Consider the following 20,109-nt stretch of genomic DNA (forward strand, 5'->3'; position numbering starts at 1 on the left):
TTTTTCTGTGAGCCCTGGGCGGCAGCTTCGGGTTTTCCTTCACCTGAGCCCCCCAGGGCTGGCACAGGAGCAGCTGTGGGCCGCCCTTGCAGACAGAGTGGGACTCAGGGTGGCCGTGCCCAGAGCTGGGCAGCTTGGTGGCATCGGGGAGGCAAATGTGCTCTCATGTCCCCAGCACCACGCGGTCCTGGTGCCCTGTACACGTACACCCTCCAGGCTTGCACCCAGGGCCGGGGGGGGTTGGGAGCATGGGAAGGGCTCAGTGAGTGGCACCGGCAGCCCGTGGCACGCCGATAGCCGGTGGCACGTTGCTGGTTGGTCCTTGGTTTGGCAGGGCAGGGAGGGGGCAGCGCGGCAAGCTGCAGGCAGTGATGGCTGTGCATGGCTGTGCACTGGCTCCTGGCTCCCAGCCCATGTGATGTGTTTGAGGGGGCACAGTGACATTTCAAGAGGAAGAAAAAAAAAAAAAATACCCAGAGACCCACTGGGAGCTCTGAAAAGCCTGAGCCAGAAAAGAAAGCAAGAGAGACAGACATCCGCGCAGAGCGGAGGAATAAAACTGGGCAGGGGGGGAAAAGTTGCCAGGGCAGGGAAAGGATGTGAGCGAAAGTGCTGGCTTGGAGCCGGGAGGATGCGATGGCCGCTGGCAGGGGAACTGTGGCGGTGAATGTCAGCCATGGAGACAGCCCTGCTGCCCACCCGCCGGCCGTGCGCCCCTCGCTAACCCGGGCACAGAGCGGGGGACCAGCAGCCACAGGGAACCGGGGGGCAGCAGGCTGCTGGCTCGGGATCTTCTGCATCCATCCGCCCGCCCGGGCACCGGCACCGCTCCGGCTCCGCTTTCCCGTGCGGAGGATTCGGCGCTGGATGTAAGGGGACAGTTGCCGCACGGTTGAGCGCCGACCGATTGCTGCGCGCAGGCTTCCTGGAGGTCACTGCCGTGTAATAAGGTCGGTAACAATCCACCTAGCTGCTCACTTGCGCTGCATACATGTTTAATAATGAACTGGTTCTGTATTTAATTAACATAAACAGCTAACGCAACTTGATACGTCTCCTTAGATTTAACTTGACAGAGACGGCATGTTGCTTTAAATACCAAGTGATTAGTAAAACCATCTTTCATTTGGTTTAAACATATGCAATAAGATGCATGTGTTTGTCACACAGATTTTGGAGCCGTGCTCCGAGCTGTCTCCCAGTTCCTCTCGGCTGCCTGGGTACCACCATGCTTCCTCGCTGGGCAAAGCATCCCTTTGGCGCTTCCCCCAGAGCGGTGCCGAGGCTGCCGGAGCAGCAGAGACCCGCCGAGCCCGGGGACTACAGGCTCTCTCCGTTGCTCATGGGTATGGACTTGGGGGGGGACACGGGGGGGATGCAGGCTCCGGAGCCACCGGGGGATGCTGGTCCCTTGGGGATGGTCCCAGCCCTACGCAGGTGGGCTTTTCCCCGGGAAGCGATGGCGAGGGCTGGGGTGGATGCTCGGCGCTGGTGGGAGGAGGCGGGCAGGGCTGCAGGCAGCTGCTGCTGCCCTCCTTTTGCTTGAATAAACCTCGTTGCCTGCACCGCTTCTGACTGGCGCTGGTGGAAGGGCTGCGGGGCGGAGGGGCTGAGCTCTCCCTCCGACGTGCCCCGGTGTGGGGGTTAGGAAGGGCAGGAGGGGGCACGAGGGTTTGCTCAGCGCCAGCAGGAACAGGCAGGGGGACGGCATCTGCCTCTGGGGACGGTGCGGTGGCCTTGGCCTGGTGTCACCCACAGCATCCCACTCTGAGCTGGGGTGTACTGGGGGATGCGGTGCCAGCCGGGGAGCCCTGCGGGGGCTGGGCACCTCGGTGTCCTCACGCCTGCAGATGCGGAGGGACACGTCCCAGCAGCACCCCTGTGCCACGGTCTGTGCACCCGGGGTCTCTGATCAGCTGACAGTGAAGCCCCGTCTGATCTTACCACCATGTTTTCCAATTGTGAGTGCGTTTTCCTGCATTGTAAGAGGCTTTAGACGCAAATCTGAGCAATTTTTTCCCCAGTATTTTTGATTTTTAACTAGCTGTGACTAACCAGGCTGGCACAGCAGGCTGTGACCAAACGCCTACATGCTACCTGTGCGCTTATAAATAGGGTCTGTTCTCCATACCCCATTCGGAGTGTTCCTGGGCTCCTGACCCCCTCCATAACACCAAAACAGCTTCTTCCAGCCTCTCCCCCGCAGCCGCCAGAGCAAAGCATCACCCCATCTCCTGGCAGGAGTCACCCAAAAAGGCACTGCCCCCCCAGTTCCTGCCCAGAGGCTGCGGGAGCAGGGCTTGGTGCTGTGGCCAGACCTGCTGAGCTCCAGGCTGTGTCCAAGTACCTCGCGATGGCAGCAGGAGCCAAGTCTTCAGAAGAGTTGGCTCCCCCCGTGCCAAGGCAGAGATGGGCTGAGGGTGGCTCTCCCTGCAGCAGCCGGCATCGCTGCAGCCCCCGACATGCCGAGCCGGGGAAAATCCCCCTCCCAGGTGCTTTCTCCTGGAGCTGAGCACTTCGGTGACTCCAGCTGGAGGCTGTAACCCTGAGCTGCAGGGCAAGGGCTGGAAAAGCCATAGGTTTGGCTTGAATTCTTGCCTTAGTGGCTTTCTTCAAGCCCCTCTCCCAGCAGGGATGCTGGAGGGGTGGTTCCCTCCCTCAGCCCTGCCGTGCTCTTACAGATGAATTTGCTTTTGACGAGGTTGCAGCATGTAGTCAAAGCTCCTGTCAGGCGGTTTCGGCCTCCCGCCGGCGAGCGAGCGGTTAGCATGGCTGCACTAATGGCAGGAGATGAGAGGAAGTGATTAGCTTGCTTGAAAAATTGCACCAAGTGCATTTCGCCAAACCGCAGGGCTGGCGCGGTGCATCGCCGCACGCCGGGCAGGAGCATTGCCTGCTCTGCCAGCCTGGCCCTGGGCTGCTCTGCCCGCATCTTTCCCCTGCGTGGGAGCTTTGTGTCTCGTCCTGCAGCCTTCCTCTCCATCGACTTGTTGCGTTTTGTCTCTGCCTTTGATCTCCAGCTCTCCGAAGCAACGCTTGCCCGTGTTTCCAAGCCAGGGCTGCTGGCGTGCATCCCTCGTGGCCGTCCCCAGGAGTGGGATGTAGCCCCGTGCCCAGCTCTGGGCTTTCACCCCACCAGGCTGGAGGGTCCTACCGACAAAGCCCCTCTCCCACTGCCAGACCCGCTGCTCCTTCGCCTTTCTCCGGTCATGGAAGCGACAGTGGTGGCCTTGCTCTGTTGAGTGACTTCACTCAGGGGCTCATTAGAGGAAGAAATAATCCTGGCAGGAGTTGGGTCTTGACCTCAATGTGTGTCCCCTCCAGCTCACTTTCCTCCTCCTCTCTGCCAGCCCCCCTCATGGCTACTCCCCACGCCTCTGCCCTCTTGCTCTGCTTGCAGAGAGATGAGAATAAGAAACGAACCCAAAGCCCAGCTCGTGGGCTCGGATGAATTCCTGCCTCCAACCGAGCAAACCCACGCAGCTGCAGGTGATGGGTGAAGGCTGGAGCAGGAGCCTCCTGCTCCCAGGGCACCGGCAGCCGCTTTCCCGAGCAGTTTTGCACAGCATGCGGACACACATCTTCCCTGCCCTCTGCCACATGGAGAGCTGGTTTTGGGGCCGTTTCCTTCGAACCAGCCCCAGCCCCCCATCATCACCATCACCCCGCCGTGCTCTCTGTCCTCCTGCTGACTCTCCCCACGTCCCTCCCTCTGCTCTGGGCTAAGAGGAACCATCGATTTGATGTCTTGAGAGGGCAGTTTATCGCTTTCCTGATGCCTGATAGATTGGAATTGATTTCCAGAGCAATTTGCTCGAGCAGCTCAAGGCGGGAGTGCTGGGAGCCGTGCTGAGACCCGGCTTTGCAGGAGCGCGGTGGGGATGGCGTTGTCTCTGGGGCCGTTTGGGAGCTGTGGCACTGGTCAGTGTGGGAATCCTCCAGAAGGACCCGTGGGGCAGGGAGGGTTCTCAGAGCAGCATGAATTCACCTGCCTGCAGGGGAAGAAGGGATGGATGGAGACGGCAGCTCTGCACGTGATGGGGGCTGCAGGGTTCCAGGGCCCACTGTTGCCTTGGGCTCATCCCAAGGCTTTGCCCCCCAGGCTGAACAAAAGGGGGGACCCAGCTTTGCAGGGAGACTTGGCTCTGCTTCGCTGCATGACTGCGGGTGAGTCACTGCCCCGTGTCCACGCACACCCCACATGGAGGCAGACGCTGCACTCGCCTGTCTCGGTGAGGCCGTGGGAGTCAGCAGGTACTGCCAAGATGCTGGGAAAACTCTGGGTCCTTTCAGGAGACTGTAAATACTGATCCAGCCAGGGCACCGTGCTGGACACGGCGGTGGCATGTGGCTCTGCTGGTGCTTTCCTGCTGCTCCAACCCTGGGTTTGACCTCCTCACGCCTCAGCATCCCCATCTGCAGCATCCTCAGACTCGTGCTGTCTGCACGTACCTTCCTCCGGGGCAGAGCCTTTCCTCCCCCAGCCCCGTGCCTGTTTCCCTCTCCCATTCAGGGTTAAGGGGGATCCCCAGCCTTGGACCTGCCTGGCACAGCCTGGGCTAATCCCATCCCAGTTGCCAGGCTGCCGGCTGCGCCGCCTCGAATTGCTGCTGCTGCGTGGGTGGGAGACGAGACCACAATGTGGCTTGTGTTTATGCTGTGAAGAGCCTGGTCCCTTCAATCCTCCCCTCTTCTTTATTTTTATCTGGCGTCCTGGAGCTGCTGGCATCTCCCCAGCCACTGTGCCATCCCTGCCAGCTGAGGATGCGGCCTCTTGCCAGGACACACGGGGCTCCTTTCTCCTCTGGTCCCCAGTGGGGAGGCTCTGCCTGGCTCTGCCCTGGGCAGGGATGCTCTCCACGTGCAGAGGATGCCACTGTCATCGGCTTCCTGCCAAAGGTTGGGGATGAAGCTGATGGCAGGGGAAAGATTTGCCCCAGCTCTCCCAGCTGTGAGGCAACATTCACACGCCGCTTCACCCTCTACCCATCTTCCTTTCTTTTGCCTAAGTGAGGGCAGGTCCTTTCTGCCTCCCACTGCAGTAGGGATTCATGCTTCCCACCGCTGGGGTGTCCGAGGGGGCCAGGACAGGTGGGGAGGAACCTTCACTGAGGATGCCCTTCCCGCAGGATGACGAGGGCATTCCCAGCCCCCGGCTACATCCTGAGTGATGCCTGATGCTGCCAAGCTCTGCTTGCTGGGCCCATGGCACAGGTCAGGTCACATCTGTGCCACCACGTGTGTTTGGAGTGACCCGGCTCTGCTCTATCCCGGAGCTCGCCCTGGCATTTGTAGATTTGCCAGCTGCTGAGCTCAGCGCTGCAAGGTGGAAGCAGAGCCGTGTAGCCACCGTATGATCAGTCACACAAGGCTTGTGCACTTACGGACCCCCCGATAGCATTGTCAGCAGAGCCCACCCCACCGGGCCTTTGCTCTTCAGCACCACAGCCATCTCCTGACCCTCAGGGCCATCTGCCAGACAGCCACCATGCGAGAGAGCTGGGACGGGGCTGCCTTGGTGCTGTCCCCTCTGGTCCCTGCCCTCCTGCAAGGAAGCACTCAGCTGAGGGTAGGGATGGCGCCCAGTTGGGGCTGGCAGAAGATGTTGAGCAGAGGAGATGGTGCGAGGAGGAGGAGGGACAGGGGCCAGTTCGTGCTTTTCAGCTGCTGCTGCAGTGGGATGACCACGCTGCGAGCGGGCAGGGGACAGGCAGCGTGGTGGCAGGGAGCCCTGCCTGCAAAAGCAACCCCCAGGGCAGCTGCAGGCTGAGGTGGGCAAGGCTGGAGGAGCTCCCAGGGTGTCGAGTCCCCCTTCCCTGGGTGACAGCATGGGAGCCAGCCTGGCGCATGTGTCCTGTCTCAAAGGAGGGATGTGGGGATGGAGCTCTGGGCAGGAAGGTGTTGGTCCCGATCCTGAGCACAAAACGAGCAGTCGGGCGTGCTGGCTCTGCTTTTGGTACTGCTGTCCATGGGAGTTAGGAGGTGAACTCATCTCCCATTTCCCTGTGCACGCGTGGGTGTGATAACACCCGGCGAGGTGGGAAGCAACTGCTGCTTTTTACAGGGCTGGCCAGATGGGATTTCTCCTTCAGTTTGGGTTTTGACAATGACATGGGAATTTATCGGGTTGTTTCTCTGCTCCCAAAGTAAAGGACCTGCTTGTCAGGGCAGTGTGGCAGAGAGATGCCAGCTGGACCTCCCCAAGCTCCAGCCGGGGAGCAACCACTGTGCACCAAAGCATTGCATGGCTTGTCCCCGCGCAGCTCCAGCAGCATTGGCAGGGCTGGCACTAGCGGGGTGCAGGCAGGGTCCAGGGCACATAGAGGCTGGGGACAAACAGAGCTGGGTCTGCAGGGTCGCATCCAGACTGGCATCGTGCGTGGGCACCGTGCCCCTGCCCGCCATCGAGGAGCCAAGCAGTGTCCTGGCTGTGGGGCCGTGGGGTCTGCGCTAGCCCAGCTGGGAAGTTCCCAATGAGGCGGTCGGCGGGTGGTGTTTTATTTTCCTCGGTTCCACTTGAATTTGGGAGTGAAAGGCACGGCGGGGAGCCCGCTGCCTGCTGCTGAGCCCAGGCTAAACAGCAGGATGGTGCTGCAGGGGAGGGATGCTCAGGGATGGGGAGCGGAGATGGGGGAGCCACAGCCCCCACCTCCCAGGGGCTGCCAGGCACAGCGCGGGCATGGGGGCGATTTGTCCCAGGACTGATGTTAATGGTCCCTCGTGGGCAGCTTTGGCGTCACCCGGCTTTTCCCAGCAATATGGTGCCCAGTCTTCATCAGCCTGGGAGCAAGAGGATGGGATGGTGGGGAAGCTTCTGCCCGGCCACCCGCCAGCTTTCGCTCCCCGTGTTGCTCCCTGTGCGAGGGATGAGGAGGGCGTGCAGTGCCCTCGCATTGGCAACGCTGGGTCTGTCCCACTGCCGGCATTCCCATGGGACAGGGACATCGGCCGCCCATGGGCTGGGGCCAAAACAGGGGTGCATTTGATTTTAAATGAACAGATCTGGCTGTGTAAAGCACTGGTGATGGTCGAACCCGTTCGGCACGTGGCGGTGGTGTGGGCAGGGGGTGCGTGGGTCCCCCCACAGTGTGCCGGCTGCCTTGCCGCTGCTGCTGGGCACGGCTTCAGTAGAACACTGGTGGCTGTGCAGCTCCCAGTGCCTCTCGCCGGTGTTTGCTGGCCCCATCATGGGGGTGAGATGGGAACCTGGGGCAGGTCGCTTGACCACCATGCCCCCCATCCCGAAATTAGTACAAATAGAGTGTGGTTGAGCCAAGGACAGGGACCCCCCAGGCAGCAATGCCTCTGAAGGCCCCTTTGCCCCAGCAGGTCCCGGCTCGGGCAGGGGTGGGGGATTTCTGGGGTCCCCCACCGATGTCAGCTGTGCAGCACGACAGGAGTTAAGCACAGCAGGAGCCGTGTGGGCTCTCCCTGCGCTGCCCAGCTATCGCTTCTGTGGCGTGGCAGGGAAGGGGTTAGTGCCGAGCAGGGCTCTGGGTGCTGGGCAGCCTCTGTGGGTGCTGTGCAGGCAGCGGGCTGGCAGTGCGGCAGCCGCAGCCTCTGGGAGGAAGGCGAGAGCATCCTGCTCTTCCCACTGCCTTAATGGCTGGGTGCGGGGGAGGCGCATCGCTCCGAGGGGCTTCTATTCTTTCGCCTCCCTTTCTTCCCAAATGTACTCCCCCCGTCCCCTCCCCTCGCCCCTTTTTGTACAATTGCTTTCTTGGACTATTTTTCATGCTCCGCTAACTGCCATTGCTTTCACGACCCGCGTGAGCCTTGCTGCCTCATGAAGATTTATGAAACTGCAGTAATAAACTGTGTTTGAAAGATCCTTTTTATGATAAAACCCTACGAAGCTGCCGGAGGGGGGGATCCGAGCAGACTATGCCGCCGGCCCTGCGGCCGCTCTGACCCGGCGTGGCTCTCGGGGGGCAGCACCCCCAGCACGGGGCAGGTTTTTGGGGGCCTCTCCCACCCCTGGCTCCCGGAGAGGGAGCAGGGAGCTGGTGGGAAGCTGATACTTGGGCTGCAAAGCACCCGCCTGGAAGAGCATCACTCAAAGCACGGTTGGGTGCTGGTGCCGCTGCTTTCCCAGGAAGGAGGCGATGGCCGCATCCTGCTAGGAGCCTGGGCTGTGACCCTGGCGCGGGTGACACCTCTGCTGGCAGGTAAAGATGGCTGGATGAATCGGCAAAGAGAGCCTCGTTCCTTTCACTTCCCGCTGCTTGGAGAGGGGCTTGCCAGGATTTACCGTGGGATTTTGGCTGTCGTAGCGGCCCTGCACCCGGCCAAGGAGCCGCCTCCAGCCCCTGGAGACCTGGGGGCTGCCTCCCCCTCCCCACCGGAGCAGTCTGCCGGCCGCGGTGGAAGCTGTCCTGCGCCCCCGGGTAAGTGATGGGATGGTCCCTGTGCGGGGGACACGTCCCAGAGGGGCACCCCGTTTGGCTGGGCTGGGGCAGTGCCAAGATGGGCACCCCAGGCAGGATGCGGCCATTGGCTCTCCCACCCCAGTGACCTACTTGGAAGCAGCCCTGGGAAGCACTTTCCCGGGATCTGCTGTCGCTGGCAGCGGGGCAGCCCGTGTGGGTACCACTGCTCCAGCATCCCTGCACAGGCCCTGCCTGGGAGGAAGAGCAATAACTTGGGGAGGGGGGATTTTGGGGGGCAGGATGCGATGATGCCCTTGGGCTGAAGCCAGGAGGGAAGGATTAACACCCTTTTCCCGGGCGTAGCGCCAGGGAGGCATGACCCTGGGTGCTTTAAGGTCTCTTTCCAAAGGACCCCCCAGTTGTTGGCGGTTCCTGTATCAAATTGTCTCTGCCCGCTCCAGGCTGGGATATCTGGAGGGGAGAGGTGGCTGATGTGGGGACAGGTACACGTGTGTCTGTGGTGGCTTTTCCTCCTCTCGCCTTCGTGGGATTCATGGATCACGGGGTTTGTGATGCCGGCGCTGCTTCCCCCCGGCTTGCTCCAGAGCCCAGCAAGGGGTGCGGGAGCGGATGCAGCGCAGCCGGGGCTGGAAGAGCCCCCGATGGCATCCAGCTTTGCTCTGCCCCTGTGCAGATTGTGCAGGGCTTTTCAAATCATCCTTTTTAGTAGTCGGCAGAGAGACAGTGAGCTGGCGCGTTCCGCTCCCGGAGCATGTAATTAGGGAGCAGGGAGCTGCATGCTGATGCGTGGCTCGGCAGCAAGAGGAGGAGGAGGAGGGTGGGAAGGAGCCGGGAATGTGGACTCATCCCAGGGCTGATAAACCCGGGGTTGGTGGTGGCACCGAGGAGGCAGCTGCAGGGAACCAGCCCCTCTTGCAGCCCTCCGGCCCCCATCCGTGCACCTTGCTCCGGCTCAAGGCCGCAGCGCTGCTGCTCTCCCCAGCGAGAGAGAGGAGCTGCAGCTCCTTCCTCCCAGCCTTGCCCCTGCTGCAGCTGGAGGCTTTCAGGGTCCTCTTCATCCCTCTTTCACAGCTTTCCCAGACTTGCCATTCCGATGGGACGTGATAAGGCCTGGGGGTCCCGGTGGCACTCTGGATCCAGCACTGCAGAGGGGCTGGTTTGGTGGGGACGGGCCACGCTGGCACATTGCCTGTGCCAGGGGGATGCCAGGGGTCCTGCTGCCCCCAGTCCAAGCTGAGAGCTCCCTGCCCGCTCCCAAGGATGCTCTAGGGCACCGCCAATGGGCGCCCAATGCTGGGATGGGTGCTGGGTGCTGGATGTGTGCCCCCCCAGCACATCTCTGCTGCTTTGCTGTTGTAGAGCAAGTGCTTGAGCAACCGGCTGAGGGCAGGAAGGGGATTTCTGCCTGCTGGCAGCAAGCCCTCGGTGAGAAACGTGTGTTACAGGGAGCGTTACATGAAAAGAGAGGTGGGAAGGCAGCTGCTGGGGCTCAGCAGGGTGGTACAGGAGAAATTGCTCCGTCTGCGTTTCCCACCAGTGCTGGAGTTGAGCAGAGGCTCCTCAGCCAGTGGTGCCCGGGGACCCCAAGATGATGCTCTCAGCCCTGCACCACACTGCCTTCCCTGCTGGCAGAAGGACCGAGGTGTCCCCTCTGGCATCTCTCCTGTGCTGCTTTCCCTGGGGGATCTCTGGGTGTTTTGCACGTGGCAGATGTGCCACCTTGACCTCCCCTGTGCAGCGGTGGCACGGGGACCCAGCTGAGCGAAGCGGCAGGGTGGGGAGGGACCAGGAGCTTCAGCTCTTGCTCAAATTCTGCCGCCGTTTTCTGCATAAGGGGGTGACGGTCCCCTGGGTAAGGTTGCATTTGGTGATGGAGCAGTGGGGGACAGGAGCTGGACCGGTTGTTTTTTGGAGGAGGGAAGCGGGGACGGAGCTTTGGCGGGGGTAAGGATGTCCCCGTGGCACTTGCTGGGTGCGTGGTGTCCCCGCCTGGCTTGGAGCAAACCCCCTTGTATGACCTTGAGCAGAGGAGTTGTGTCTGTAGCACACGCTGGAGTCCTGTCCTACATTAATAACACAATCGGTTGATATAAAGCTAATATGTTGGGCTGATAAATAATTAAGGGAAAGGAAAAAACCCTCTGCGACTTGCTTAACAGGAGCTTGGGAAAGAAGGGAGGGGGGGAAAAAAAGGACAAGGAGGGAGATGAATAATGAATCAAGGTTAAATGGTGAGCGAAAAAGGGAAGCCTGAACGCGGTGAATCCCTCCAACACACATGCTGCAGTTGCCAAACTAGTTAGTGGCGGCTCGTGGCCTCGGTGCAGGCACGGCGGTGGCAGCTGGGACCAGCAGGGCTGTGTGACATGGGCTCAGACTGCGTGAGACCCTCAGAAGTGGTTTCTTGGGGTGGGGGCCGGTGCCCTGGGGTTGCTTTGCGGTGGGCGTGTGGGCTGGGTAGGGGCTGCGGGCTGGGGGGTGGCCTCATCCTGCAGCCACCGAGGAGGTGCCAGGCGCTGGCAGCGTGCGGGGACTTCCAGGCATTCATTACCACTCGCATTGTGCACGCTCGGCACAACTTCCCTGGAAATTAAAATCACCACATGAAGTTAATGAATTATTAGCAAAAGGGACAAGTCCCTTTCGCCTCACCGCACACAGGACTGCCTACCTGCCCCCTGCCTGCGCTCGCTGCCTGCTCTGCCTGCCCGGGATGGGGTGAGCTCTACGAGAGGGCTGGGATGGGGCAGAGCATCCCTGCGGTGCCCGGTGGTGGTGCTGGGTTTGGTGCCCACAGGCTGGACTGATCCCTGGGAGCAGCAGCTGCGGGGCGGGGGGCTGAGCCCTCCGGCGAGGGTCTTGACGGGCAGACATGAGCCTCCCCCCACCTTGGCCAGCATTTCATTTTCTTTTTGATTTGTCCGTGTGTCCGTGTCTCCCTGTCTGTCTGTGCTCCGGAGCGGTGTCCATCTCCTGTGTCTTGTCTGTGTCATTTTAATGACCCAACGCTGTTTTATTCATGTTTCAGCCTGAACATCGTGGTCTCGGTGACATCCCAGCCCCTTTGTCCCTCCCTCTGCCCCCTGCCCCATCCATCTCCTGCCACTGCCAGCCCCTTGCCCGGGAGCGGGGACACCGCTGCCATCGCAGGATGCTAAACCCTGCACCCACCAGCCCCCCGGTTGTACCCCGTTGAGGGGTGACCCTGCTCCCAGCTAGGCTCAGCTATCAATTCCAGCTTAAAACCCCCTCCCCATCCCCAAATCTTAGCACCCCACCTGTGCCCCACAGCAGCGGGGCTGGCCCTGACGCCGCTCTGCTCTCCCCCCCGTGCAGATCCCGAGAGGACAAGCACCCACATGATCTCGGCAGATGATGCCGAGTACCCACGGGAGTACCGGACCTTGGGCAACGGCACCCGGCGCTTCTCCAACGTAGGGCTGGTGCACACCTCGGAGCGCCGGCACACTGTCATCGCCGCCCAGAGCCTGGAAGCCCTCACTGGCCTCCAGAAGTCGGAGATGGAGCGCAAACGGGATGCCTTCATGGACCATCTAAAGAACAAGTACCCACAGCATGCGCTGGCGCTCCGCGGGCAGCAGGAGCGCATGCGGGACCAGGTAAGGGGCGTCTTCTCGGGGTAGCAGGGGGACATGGGGACACCATCTCACCCTTTGGGGCTTTCTGGAGGAGAAGAGCCTCACGGGGGGCTCAGATGGTGCACAAAACGGGTGGCTGCTTGCAGCAGCCCTGGCAGGGAGCATCCTCCAGGTCTGAGGAAGAGCATCCCCCATCCCTGGTGGGGAGCATCCCCCAGCCCCAGGGGAGAGCACCCCCTGTATCGCCAGAGCTGGGGGGTCCCATGTGAATGTACCCTGCCATAGGGGTGGGTTGGCTCCTGCTGGCTGGTGGCAGCCATAGGGAGGAGAGGGATGTTCCTCCATACAAAGGACATGCAGAGGGGTGATGTGATCGCCATGAGGGGCAGCTGGCCTGTGGATTTGCCCCATGGGGGGGTGACACTCAGCTTAGCGCTCTGCAGGTTTTGGCTGGGCTGCAAACCCCAGCCTTGCTGGGAGAGGGACAGACTGACCCATGGACTGGTGTCTGCAAACCCTGCTGCATGCCTGGCGCTGCACGGCTCCGCAAGCCTCGTCCGCCCCACGCCGCACCTCTGCAGCCCCCCAGCCCTGAGGCAGTTGCTCCCTGCCTTAGCTCACATGGCACAAAAAGCCTAAATAAGTAGTTTGCCCAGGCAAAGCTTTGCCCCAGCCCGCCCTCACCCCCAGGCTGGCTCTGCGGCACATCCCAGTGCCAGCCCCTGGTGCCCCGGCACAGCCTGTCCCCGCGCGTCTGGGGTGAGGATTTAGCATTAATGGTGTTTTGGGCAGGCTGCTGGTGTGAACACAGGCTTAAATCCCCCCTGCCTGCCCAGCCCCAGCACTCTCCTCTGCGTCCTGGACCCCCCCAAACCGAGGACATTGGTGAAAACCCACAGCCAGCCCTGACCCAAGCAGCCCAATCACCAGGATGGGGATGCTCTCTCAGCCAGGGGGGGTCGGTGCAGCTCCTGGGGCAGAATATCTTCTCCCCCCACTGCCCAGCAAGGTGCCAGGCAGTCTGGTGAGCCTGGGGGGCAGGACGGCACAGGCGTGTGCTGCTGTGCCGTGTGGGATGCGGCAAGGTGTGCCTGGGGTTTAGTACCCACGTCCAGGCAGAGGTGGCCTTTGGTGGCCTGTTCCCAGGTCTCAATCCTACCCCAGGGACCAGCTGGTCCTCGGAGTGGGACAGCAAGTGACACATCCGAGCACCCTCACTGAAAGCAGCAGAGCCCACGGGCCGAAAGGTCCCCAGGGGCAACGTCCATCCCTCGTACCACGGGGTGCCCCCCAGGGCCAGGCAGCACCCCAGGGTGCTGAGGAGCCCACCCCCTCCCCCAGGCGACGGCGATGCCCCGGTGATGCTGTTAGGGCGGCAATAAATCCTCACCTCAAGTGACACTTTTTATAAAAAGGCACAGGGGAGGGTGAGCGCGGAGGAGCCGGAGGAAGTGGCTGGAAAGAAATCTTATATCATCTCCAACTAGACGCCTCCCCGAGGGACGGAGGCGACGGCTCCCAGCCCTAGCGCAGCAGAAAGAAATCCAGCTTTGTAAGGAAACCCAGCAGGCCCCCGGCATGCCGCCCGCGCCGAGGCGGCATCATCATCATCATCATCGCTGCCTCCTCTGAGCTGCTGCCCGCCTTGCACCCCCCCTCACCCATCGGGGCTGCTTTGGGGAGCACCAGGGGTCCCCCCCTGCTCTGCAGCCCCTCTCCTTGCAAAAAGCTCGTGGCTGGATGCAAAGAGGAGCGGCCAAATCCTGCACAGCTGCGGGGATTTGCACCAGCTGAGCATCCAGATTTTGGCTAAGGGCTAATTATGGATGGTGGCTTTGCCATCGCCGTCAGCCCAGGTGCTGCGCAGGGTGCACGGTCCCCATCCGTGTTGCCGCTTGTGAGACGGAGCCCTGACATTTCTAGCCGCAGAGTGATATTTCTCAGTAAATAACTAGGAATCTTTCTCCTATTATTGCAATGATTTAAAGACTTTTTTTTTTTTTTTTTTATAAGCTGCAGCTATAAAAAATCCAGCTTGTGTTGACTCGGGGTCTGATGAGCTTTGGAGGGTTTTTATAAGGTGAAGGAAAGATGATCTGGGTTCTGGAATTATCACCCGCAGGGCTGTGGGTGCCCAGTAGGACCAGAGAGGGGTCCAGGCATCTACTGGCACCGCTCCAAACCCAGCCAGGTTTTTTGGGGCTCGCTGGCGAGGGGTGAAGGTCACAGCCCTGGGCTGGCTCCCCCCTCCCTGCCCCAGGCAAGGTGCTGGGCAGGGGCACAGCTCCATCCATCAGCCCCAAGCATCTCCCGTTTGCAACTGGTGGGGAAAGAAAAAAAAAAACAACCAACCCAAAACCTATTTTTCTTCTTTTTTTTTTTTTTCTCCTTTTTCCTTCTCCCTGCAGGTGGTAAATAATAATGGGGAGAAAATGAAACTAGAAACACAGGAAACCCCAGGTGTCAACCTTTAAATGACATTGGGATACAACACTCTGGGCCTGCCTGAAATGTTTGAAACTCGTTTTGCTATTCTAGGGGAGCCTGGCATGTATTTCAGATCACAGGCTTCGCTATTTTATTTTATTTTTTTTTTAAAATTACATATGAGAGAGTTTGCAAAATCAGAGGTGAATAGAAACATTTCATAAATGTCAACATCCCTTTCAGTGTGGCAAAGCCTGCAGCAAAACGCCATTGTACTCATGCATAGGAACTGGAAAGTGAGCGCAATATTAATTTTAATCATATGTATATATAACAGAGCAGGAAAAAAAAACAACAAAAAACCCAAGCAAATAATTGTACCAACACCCAACAGACTGCTAGCAAATCTGCGGAGAAGTCCAAGGCGGCAGCTAGCTAATTTAAAACCCAGATGGGAGAACACGCTAAATGGGCATGTTAACAATAAAGAGAGGAATGGGAATCGGGACGAGGTGGCTGATGGAGCACATCGGCTGCTAGGCTTTGGGTCTGCTTTTGGGGTAAATCCTGCCCTCGGGGGGGGTAAATCCAGCTGGAGAGGGATGGCATGGGCAGGTTTCTCATCTCTGTGTGCATCGGTGCTCTAGGATGTGCGATTCAGCCAGGGGGCCCCCCGTGGTGCCCAGTGATGAACGTACAGAAGTAAAAAAATAATATTAGAAAAATAATTATATGATGGTGTAAGGGGGTGACCCCATCACCCCTCCCTATTTCTCACTGTTATCCACATTCCTTTTGGATATGCTTTTCCGCACGGGACTCAGAGGGTGCGTTACCAACTGGGAACGCGCGGTTTTACACAGACAAATTATAAACCCCAGAAAATAAGGGATTACCAACCCTCCCTTGCCCGTGACCACCTATGCATGGCAGCTGTATTGCAATTCAGCCCTGTCTGCTCAGGCACCTTGCAGCTCGTAACCTGCAGCATGGGGTTAAATACCGCAGCGGAGCTGGAGCAGAACCGTGCCTCTTTCAGGTCTAAATAAAAGTATATAAAAGCTCGGATTGAAGCTTGTCCAGTTCTGCTGCAGGGGAAAAAAAAAAAAAAAAAGAAAAAAAGGAAAAGGAAAAGGCTCGAGCTGAGTGTTAACGTGTTGGTGGCTGCCTGACAGCAGCAGATTTGCAGCTGCCCAGAATAAATCCGACTTTGGAATAAATAAATAACAGCCAGCACAGATGTACGTACCCCCAAAGCCCAGCCCTTGCTCTTTCTTGCCTCGCCAAGGCTGCCCTGCAGCATCGCTGCTGGGTGCATCGGTGCTGTGTAGGGCAGGAGTGATGGTGCAGGCAGGGGTGCAGGCAGGCTGGGGCGGTGCTGGTTTGCTGCAATTGGCTTTGTGCCTCAGTTTCCCTGAATAAAACAGGGGGTCTTGGCTGCTTCCCCGCTCCGCAGCAGGGTGTGCTGCCACATCGGGGACCTGGAGGTGTGGGGGGGCTGAAATGTGGGGCTGGGGGTTTGTGGGGCCAGGGCCGCAGGCAGAGCAGGGCAGGGGGAGCAGTAATTTTTTTGCATGGGTTATTCTCAAGAGTACTTTGCCCTTCTTGATAGCGCTGTCAGTGCAGCAGCTCCTGGGGTTCGGGCCAGGTACGCAGCAGGGACCGGGGGGGGGCAGGCGGGATGCCTGGGTGCAGCATCACGGGGCTGCTGCAGCCCCCGCTCCTGCCTGCAGATGCTGGGACCCGGCTCCCACTGATTAAAGCGAATATTAACAAATCCTGGTGATTTTTATTAGCCTTGCAGTTGTCAAGCCTTTTGGGAAGCGTGCGCCAATGCATTTCTGCATAACTGGAGGAAAGAAAATCTCCTGGGGAAGTTGGGATGCCAGGGGCACTGACAAAGCCTTGCGGGTGGGCACCCCGGGTGCTGTGCACAGGATGGCACTGGGGCTCCTGCAGCTCCTGCATGGGCTGCAGAGCCCCCCCAGGGGTGCTGGCATGGGGTGGGGGGACCCCAGCGGCACCCTGTGCTGCAGCAGGGTCTTACAGGGGGTGTGCATGCGGGCTGCATGCATGCACGGTGCTGCCCATGGCCACCCCCCAGCCTGTCCACAGCCCACCCTGCCAGGGTGCATGGGGGTAAAAATGCTGCCAGGTTGCTGGGTCTGGGGGGCTGCCCCCACCCCTGCCCCCACAGCCCCCGAGCACGCACCCCTGTTCCAACTGCCCCATTGCACCCCCAGCACCCATCTCTGTCCTGTTGAACCCCAGCACCCACTCCTGTCCCATTGCACCCCCAGTTCTCCCCAGCACCCACCCTTACCCCACTGCACCCCTAGCACCCACCTCTGTCCCATTGCACCCCCAGCACCCACCCCTACCCCACTGCACCCCTAGCACCCACTCCTGTCCCATTGCACCCCCAGTTCTCCCCAGCACCCACCCTTACCCCACTGCACCCCTAGCACCCACCTCTGTCCCATTGCACCCCCAGCACCCACCCCTACCCCACTGCAACCCTAGCACCCACTCCTGTCCCATTGCACCCCCAGTTCTCCCCAGCACCCACCCTTACCCCACTGCACCCCTAGCACCCACCTCTGTCCCATTGCACCCCCAGCACCCACCCCTACCCCACTGCACCCCTAGCACCCACTCCTGTCCCATTGCACCCCCAGTTCTCCCCAGCACCCACCCCTGGCCCATTGCACCCCCAGCACCCACCCCTGCCCCATGGCACCCCCACCCCCTCCCCCTGCCCCATGGCACCCCCCACCCCCCAGCACCGCCCCCGCCTCCCGTTGCAGCCCCCGCCTCGCCCCCCCCCGGCAGCGCCCCCCAGCGGCCCGGCGCAGCGCGGCGGCAGGTGGAGTCGCCGTTGCCATGGCGACCGCGCCCCTATCAGGGCGGGCGCGCGGGGCCGGCGGCGGCCGCAGCGGCGGGAGGTGGTGGCTCCGCTCCGCGCTGCGCGCAGCGGCCGCGGCACCGCCCGCCCCCGAGCCGAGCCGAGCGGAGCCGAGCCGAGCCGAGCTCGTCGGCGCTGCGGATCCCGGCCCGGGCTCACCTGCCGCAGGTACCGGGTCGCGCGGGGTCCGGCGGGGCGGCGCGGGGCGCATCCCTCCGGTGGGGTGCGGGTCCGGTGTCGCGGTCCCCTCCTGCATCCCGGTGTCCGCCCTCCCCGTGCTGCGGCGGCCCGACCTCCCCTTCCCCAGACATCCCGCTGCCGCTCCCGCCCATCCCAGCATCCCCCTCCCCCCTCCCCGAGATCCCGGTCCCCCCGGTCCCTCACCCCGTCACCAACCCATGCCCCCGCCCGCGCCCATCCCCTGGCCGCGGGGCTCAGCCCCAGGGAGGGGGCAGCCCCCCTTTCCCTCCAGCCCCGCGCCGTTCCCTTTTCCCGGGGGTCTCCCGGCTCGCGGGTGGCGCTTTGTGGGTGCCACAGTCCCTGCGTTGCCCTTTGGTGCACCACCGGGGGCGGGGGGGCTTACCCTGCACCCCCCGGCTGCACATGGGGCTGTGCAAAGCCCCCGGTGGTGCCGGTGGCAGCCCTTCTGTGCAGCCCCCTTCCTCACAGGGTAGCCCTGCGTTGTCACCCGTGTCCCCTGCGCAGGGGACACCCATCCCCTCTGCCCTTCTCGGGCTGCGCTGCGGGCAGCCGGCGAGGGGCAGATGGTGGCCTGGGCACGCAGCATCCCTGCGCCATGCAGGGGCTTGTCTTGCCTCCGGTGCACTCAGTCCAGCATCCTTCCCGTGGGGGTCCTGCCGGCATCGCTAGGACCCCCCAGCCTGGACCTCCAGGACCTCCACCATGGGAGGAGCCGCTTGATACCATCTCCCTTCAGCCCCCCCCCCCCCCCCCCCCCCCCCCCCCCCCCCCCCCCGTTTCCAAGAGGTGCTGGAGCCGGGCACATGGAGAGTGCCCATGGCCTTGGCATGAGTTTGGCATCGTCTTGTCCTCACAGGGTGCCTGACCGGGCTGGGGGTGCCAGCACAGGCACTGGGGACCAGGACACTCTGCTTTTTGTAAAACCAGTGGTGATGGTGGATTGTGGACGTTGCCCAGAGTGAGCCGGTCACTGGGAGCTCGTGGGAGCTAGAAGTGGGGCCTGTTGGTGCTTTGCCCAGGGTCTCATCCTGGTCTCCAGAGGTAGAGCGTGTTGTGAACCGTTGCAAACTGCTGTAATGGTGGAGGAGAGCGTGCGTGGCTGTCGGGAGTAACGTGAACGAGCATGTGTGTGTGTGTGTCCCTATGACTGCAGCCAGAGCTGTCTCTATTGATTCTCTTGTTTTTCCCCTACCGGGAGCAATTCCTGGCTGATTAAAAGAGACCTGGCCTACGGTTTGCCTGGGAATCAGGTCCCCGGGAGCTGGGAGTCATGCAAAGCTCTGTAGGTCACCCCACTTCTCCTTGGCTTTAGGGGTGGAGCAGGTCTTGAAGTCCCTGAGAAGTGGGTAATAAATACGGCCGCACTGGTGACACTGATGGCATCCCTAGGGAGGGCATCCACGAGCCTGTGGTGTGGTCCAGCGGGGGGATACCCAGTGGATGCCCACCAGGAATTGGATCCAACTCCATTCCCTTGGCACCCTCACCGCGGTTCAGGGGAGCACAGTGCCAGCGCTGCTGTCGGCGAAGGGCTGTGCGTATTCCTGCCTCTCCGGCACAAACAGATGCCACGATGTGAAGGTGCGCATCCACCCCTGCCCTGCTGCCCAAAGTTTCCTGCTGTTCCTAACCCAAATTTGGCTCTTTTTTTGCTGGCAGCCTGGAGGGTCCTTGTGAGGCGGCTATGGGCTGCTGCTTGCCCCGATGTCATGGTGCTGGGCTGGCACTGAGCGGGGTGAGGAGGGAGAACACCAAAAAGCTGCAGCAGCCAGAGAGGCAGCTCCTGTCCCTGCTGCTAATGCAGCCCTGGCTCCGGCGGTGCTGGCAGCAGTAGGCAGGGAGTGCAGGAGAACAGGTCAGTCTCCGTCACCAGCTGCGTGCCAGTGCCCTCTGTGCCCAGCCCCCCCCCCCAAAAAAAAAAAAAAAAGCTCTGCTGCTGGCTGGCCAGGGTGGGAGCAGCACCTGTGCTGTACCCTGAGGTGCTGGTACTTGCTGGGGACCATGTGGTGGGAGGCAGGGCTTGCGGCATGGGGGGGATGTGGCTGCTGGACCCCACGGGGTGATGGTTGCAGTGCTGCTTTGCGGGTCCTAGAGGTCCAGGGGACCCTGGGCAGGATTTGTCCCTCCTCGCCCTTGGTGTGGGGTTTCTCTGGGATTTACCTGCAGGGATGAGCTTCCCTGGGTTTGGAGGCACCTGTTGGGGGAGGGGGGGAGCAGGTCCCCCCAAAGCTTTTGGGGGTCTGTGCGGGGGGGAGCGGATGGATGCTTGCTGCCTGCTTGCTGCCTGCTTGCCTCCGGGTTTACCTTGCACGTCCCTATTGTGTTGGTCCACCTACGCCGTGCCGTTGCCATAGCTACTCTGCAATCTGATCTGCCCAACTTCTGCCTGGTTTTCCTGCCTTCCCCCCCAAAACCTTTGGCCCTGCTCCCTGGCTGCCCACCCCCGCCCCCCCCCGCCATGCCCCAGGAGCAGGATGGAGACCTTGGCCCCTGTGCTGGTGTGCACAGCTGCTGCCGGTGTCGGACAACGATGGGGCAGAGACACCCCCATCCCCATCCCATCATGAGCAGGCTGGGGATGTGCTGA

The 20,109-nt window shown here is 61.2% G+C and overlaps 1 protein-coding gene across 1 annotated transcript in view; it reads left to right on the plus strand.

Annotated features, from left to right (window-relative positions):
* The first annotated feature begins 601 nt into the window (after positions 1–601).
* Positions 602–20,109, plus strand: part of SRCIN1 (SRC kinase signaling inhibitor 1) — a 58,733-nt gene continuing 39,225 nt past the window's right edge. Inside the window, 3 exon segments of the mRNA XM_037410901.1 lie at positions 602–950; positions 1,171–1,346; positions 11,727–12,010. Coding sequence (XP_037266798.1) covers positions 1,229–1,346; positions 11,727–12,010 — 402 coding nt within the window. The 5' untranslated portion in view covers positions 602–950; positions 1,171–1,228.

This window comes from Falco rusticolus, chromosome 18, assembly GCF_015220075.1.
Source record: "Falco rusticolus isolate bFalRus1 chromosome 18, bFalRus1.pri, whole genome shotgun sequence".
In the NCBI taxonomy this organism is placed as follows: Eukaryota; Metazoa; Chordata; class Aves; order Falconiformes; family Falconidae; genus Falco; species Falco rusticolus.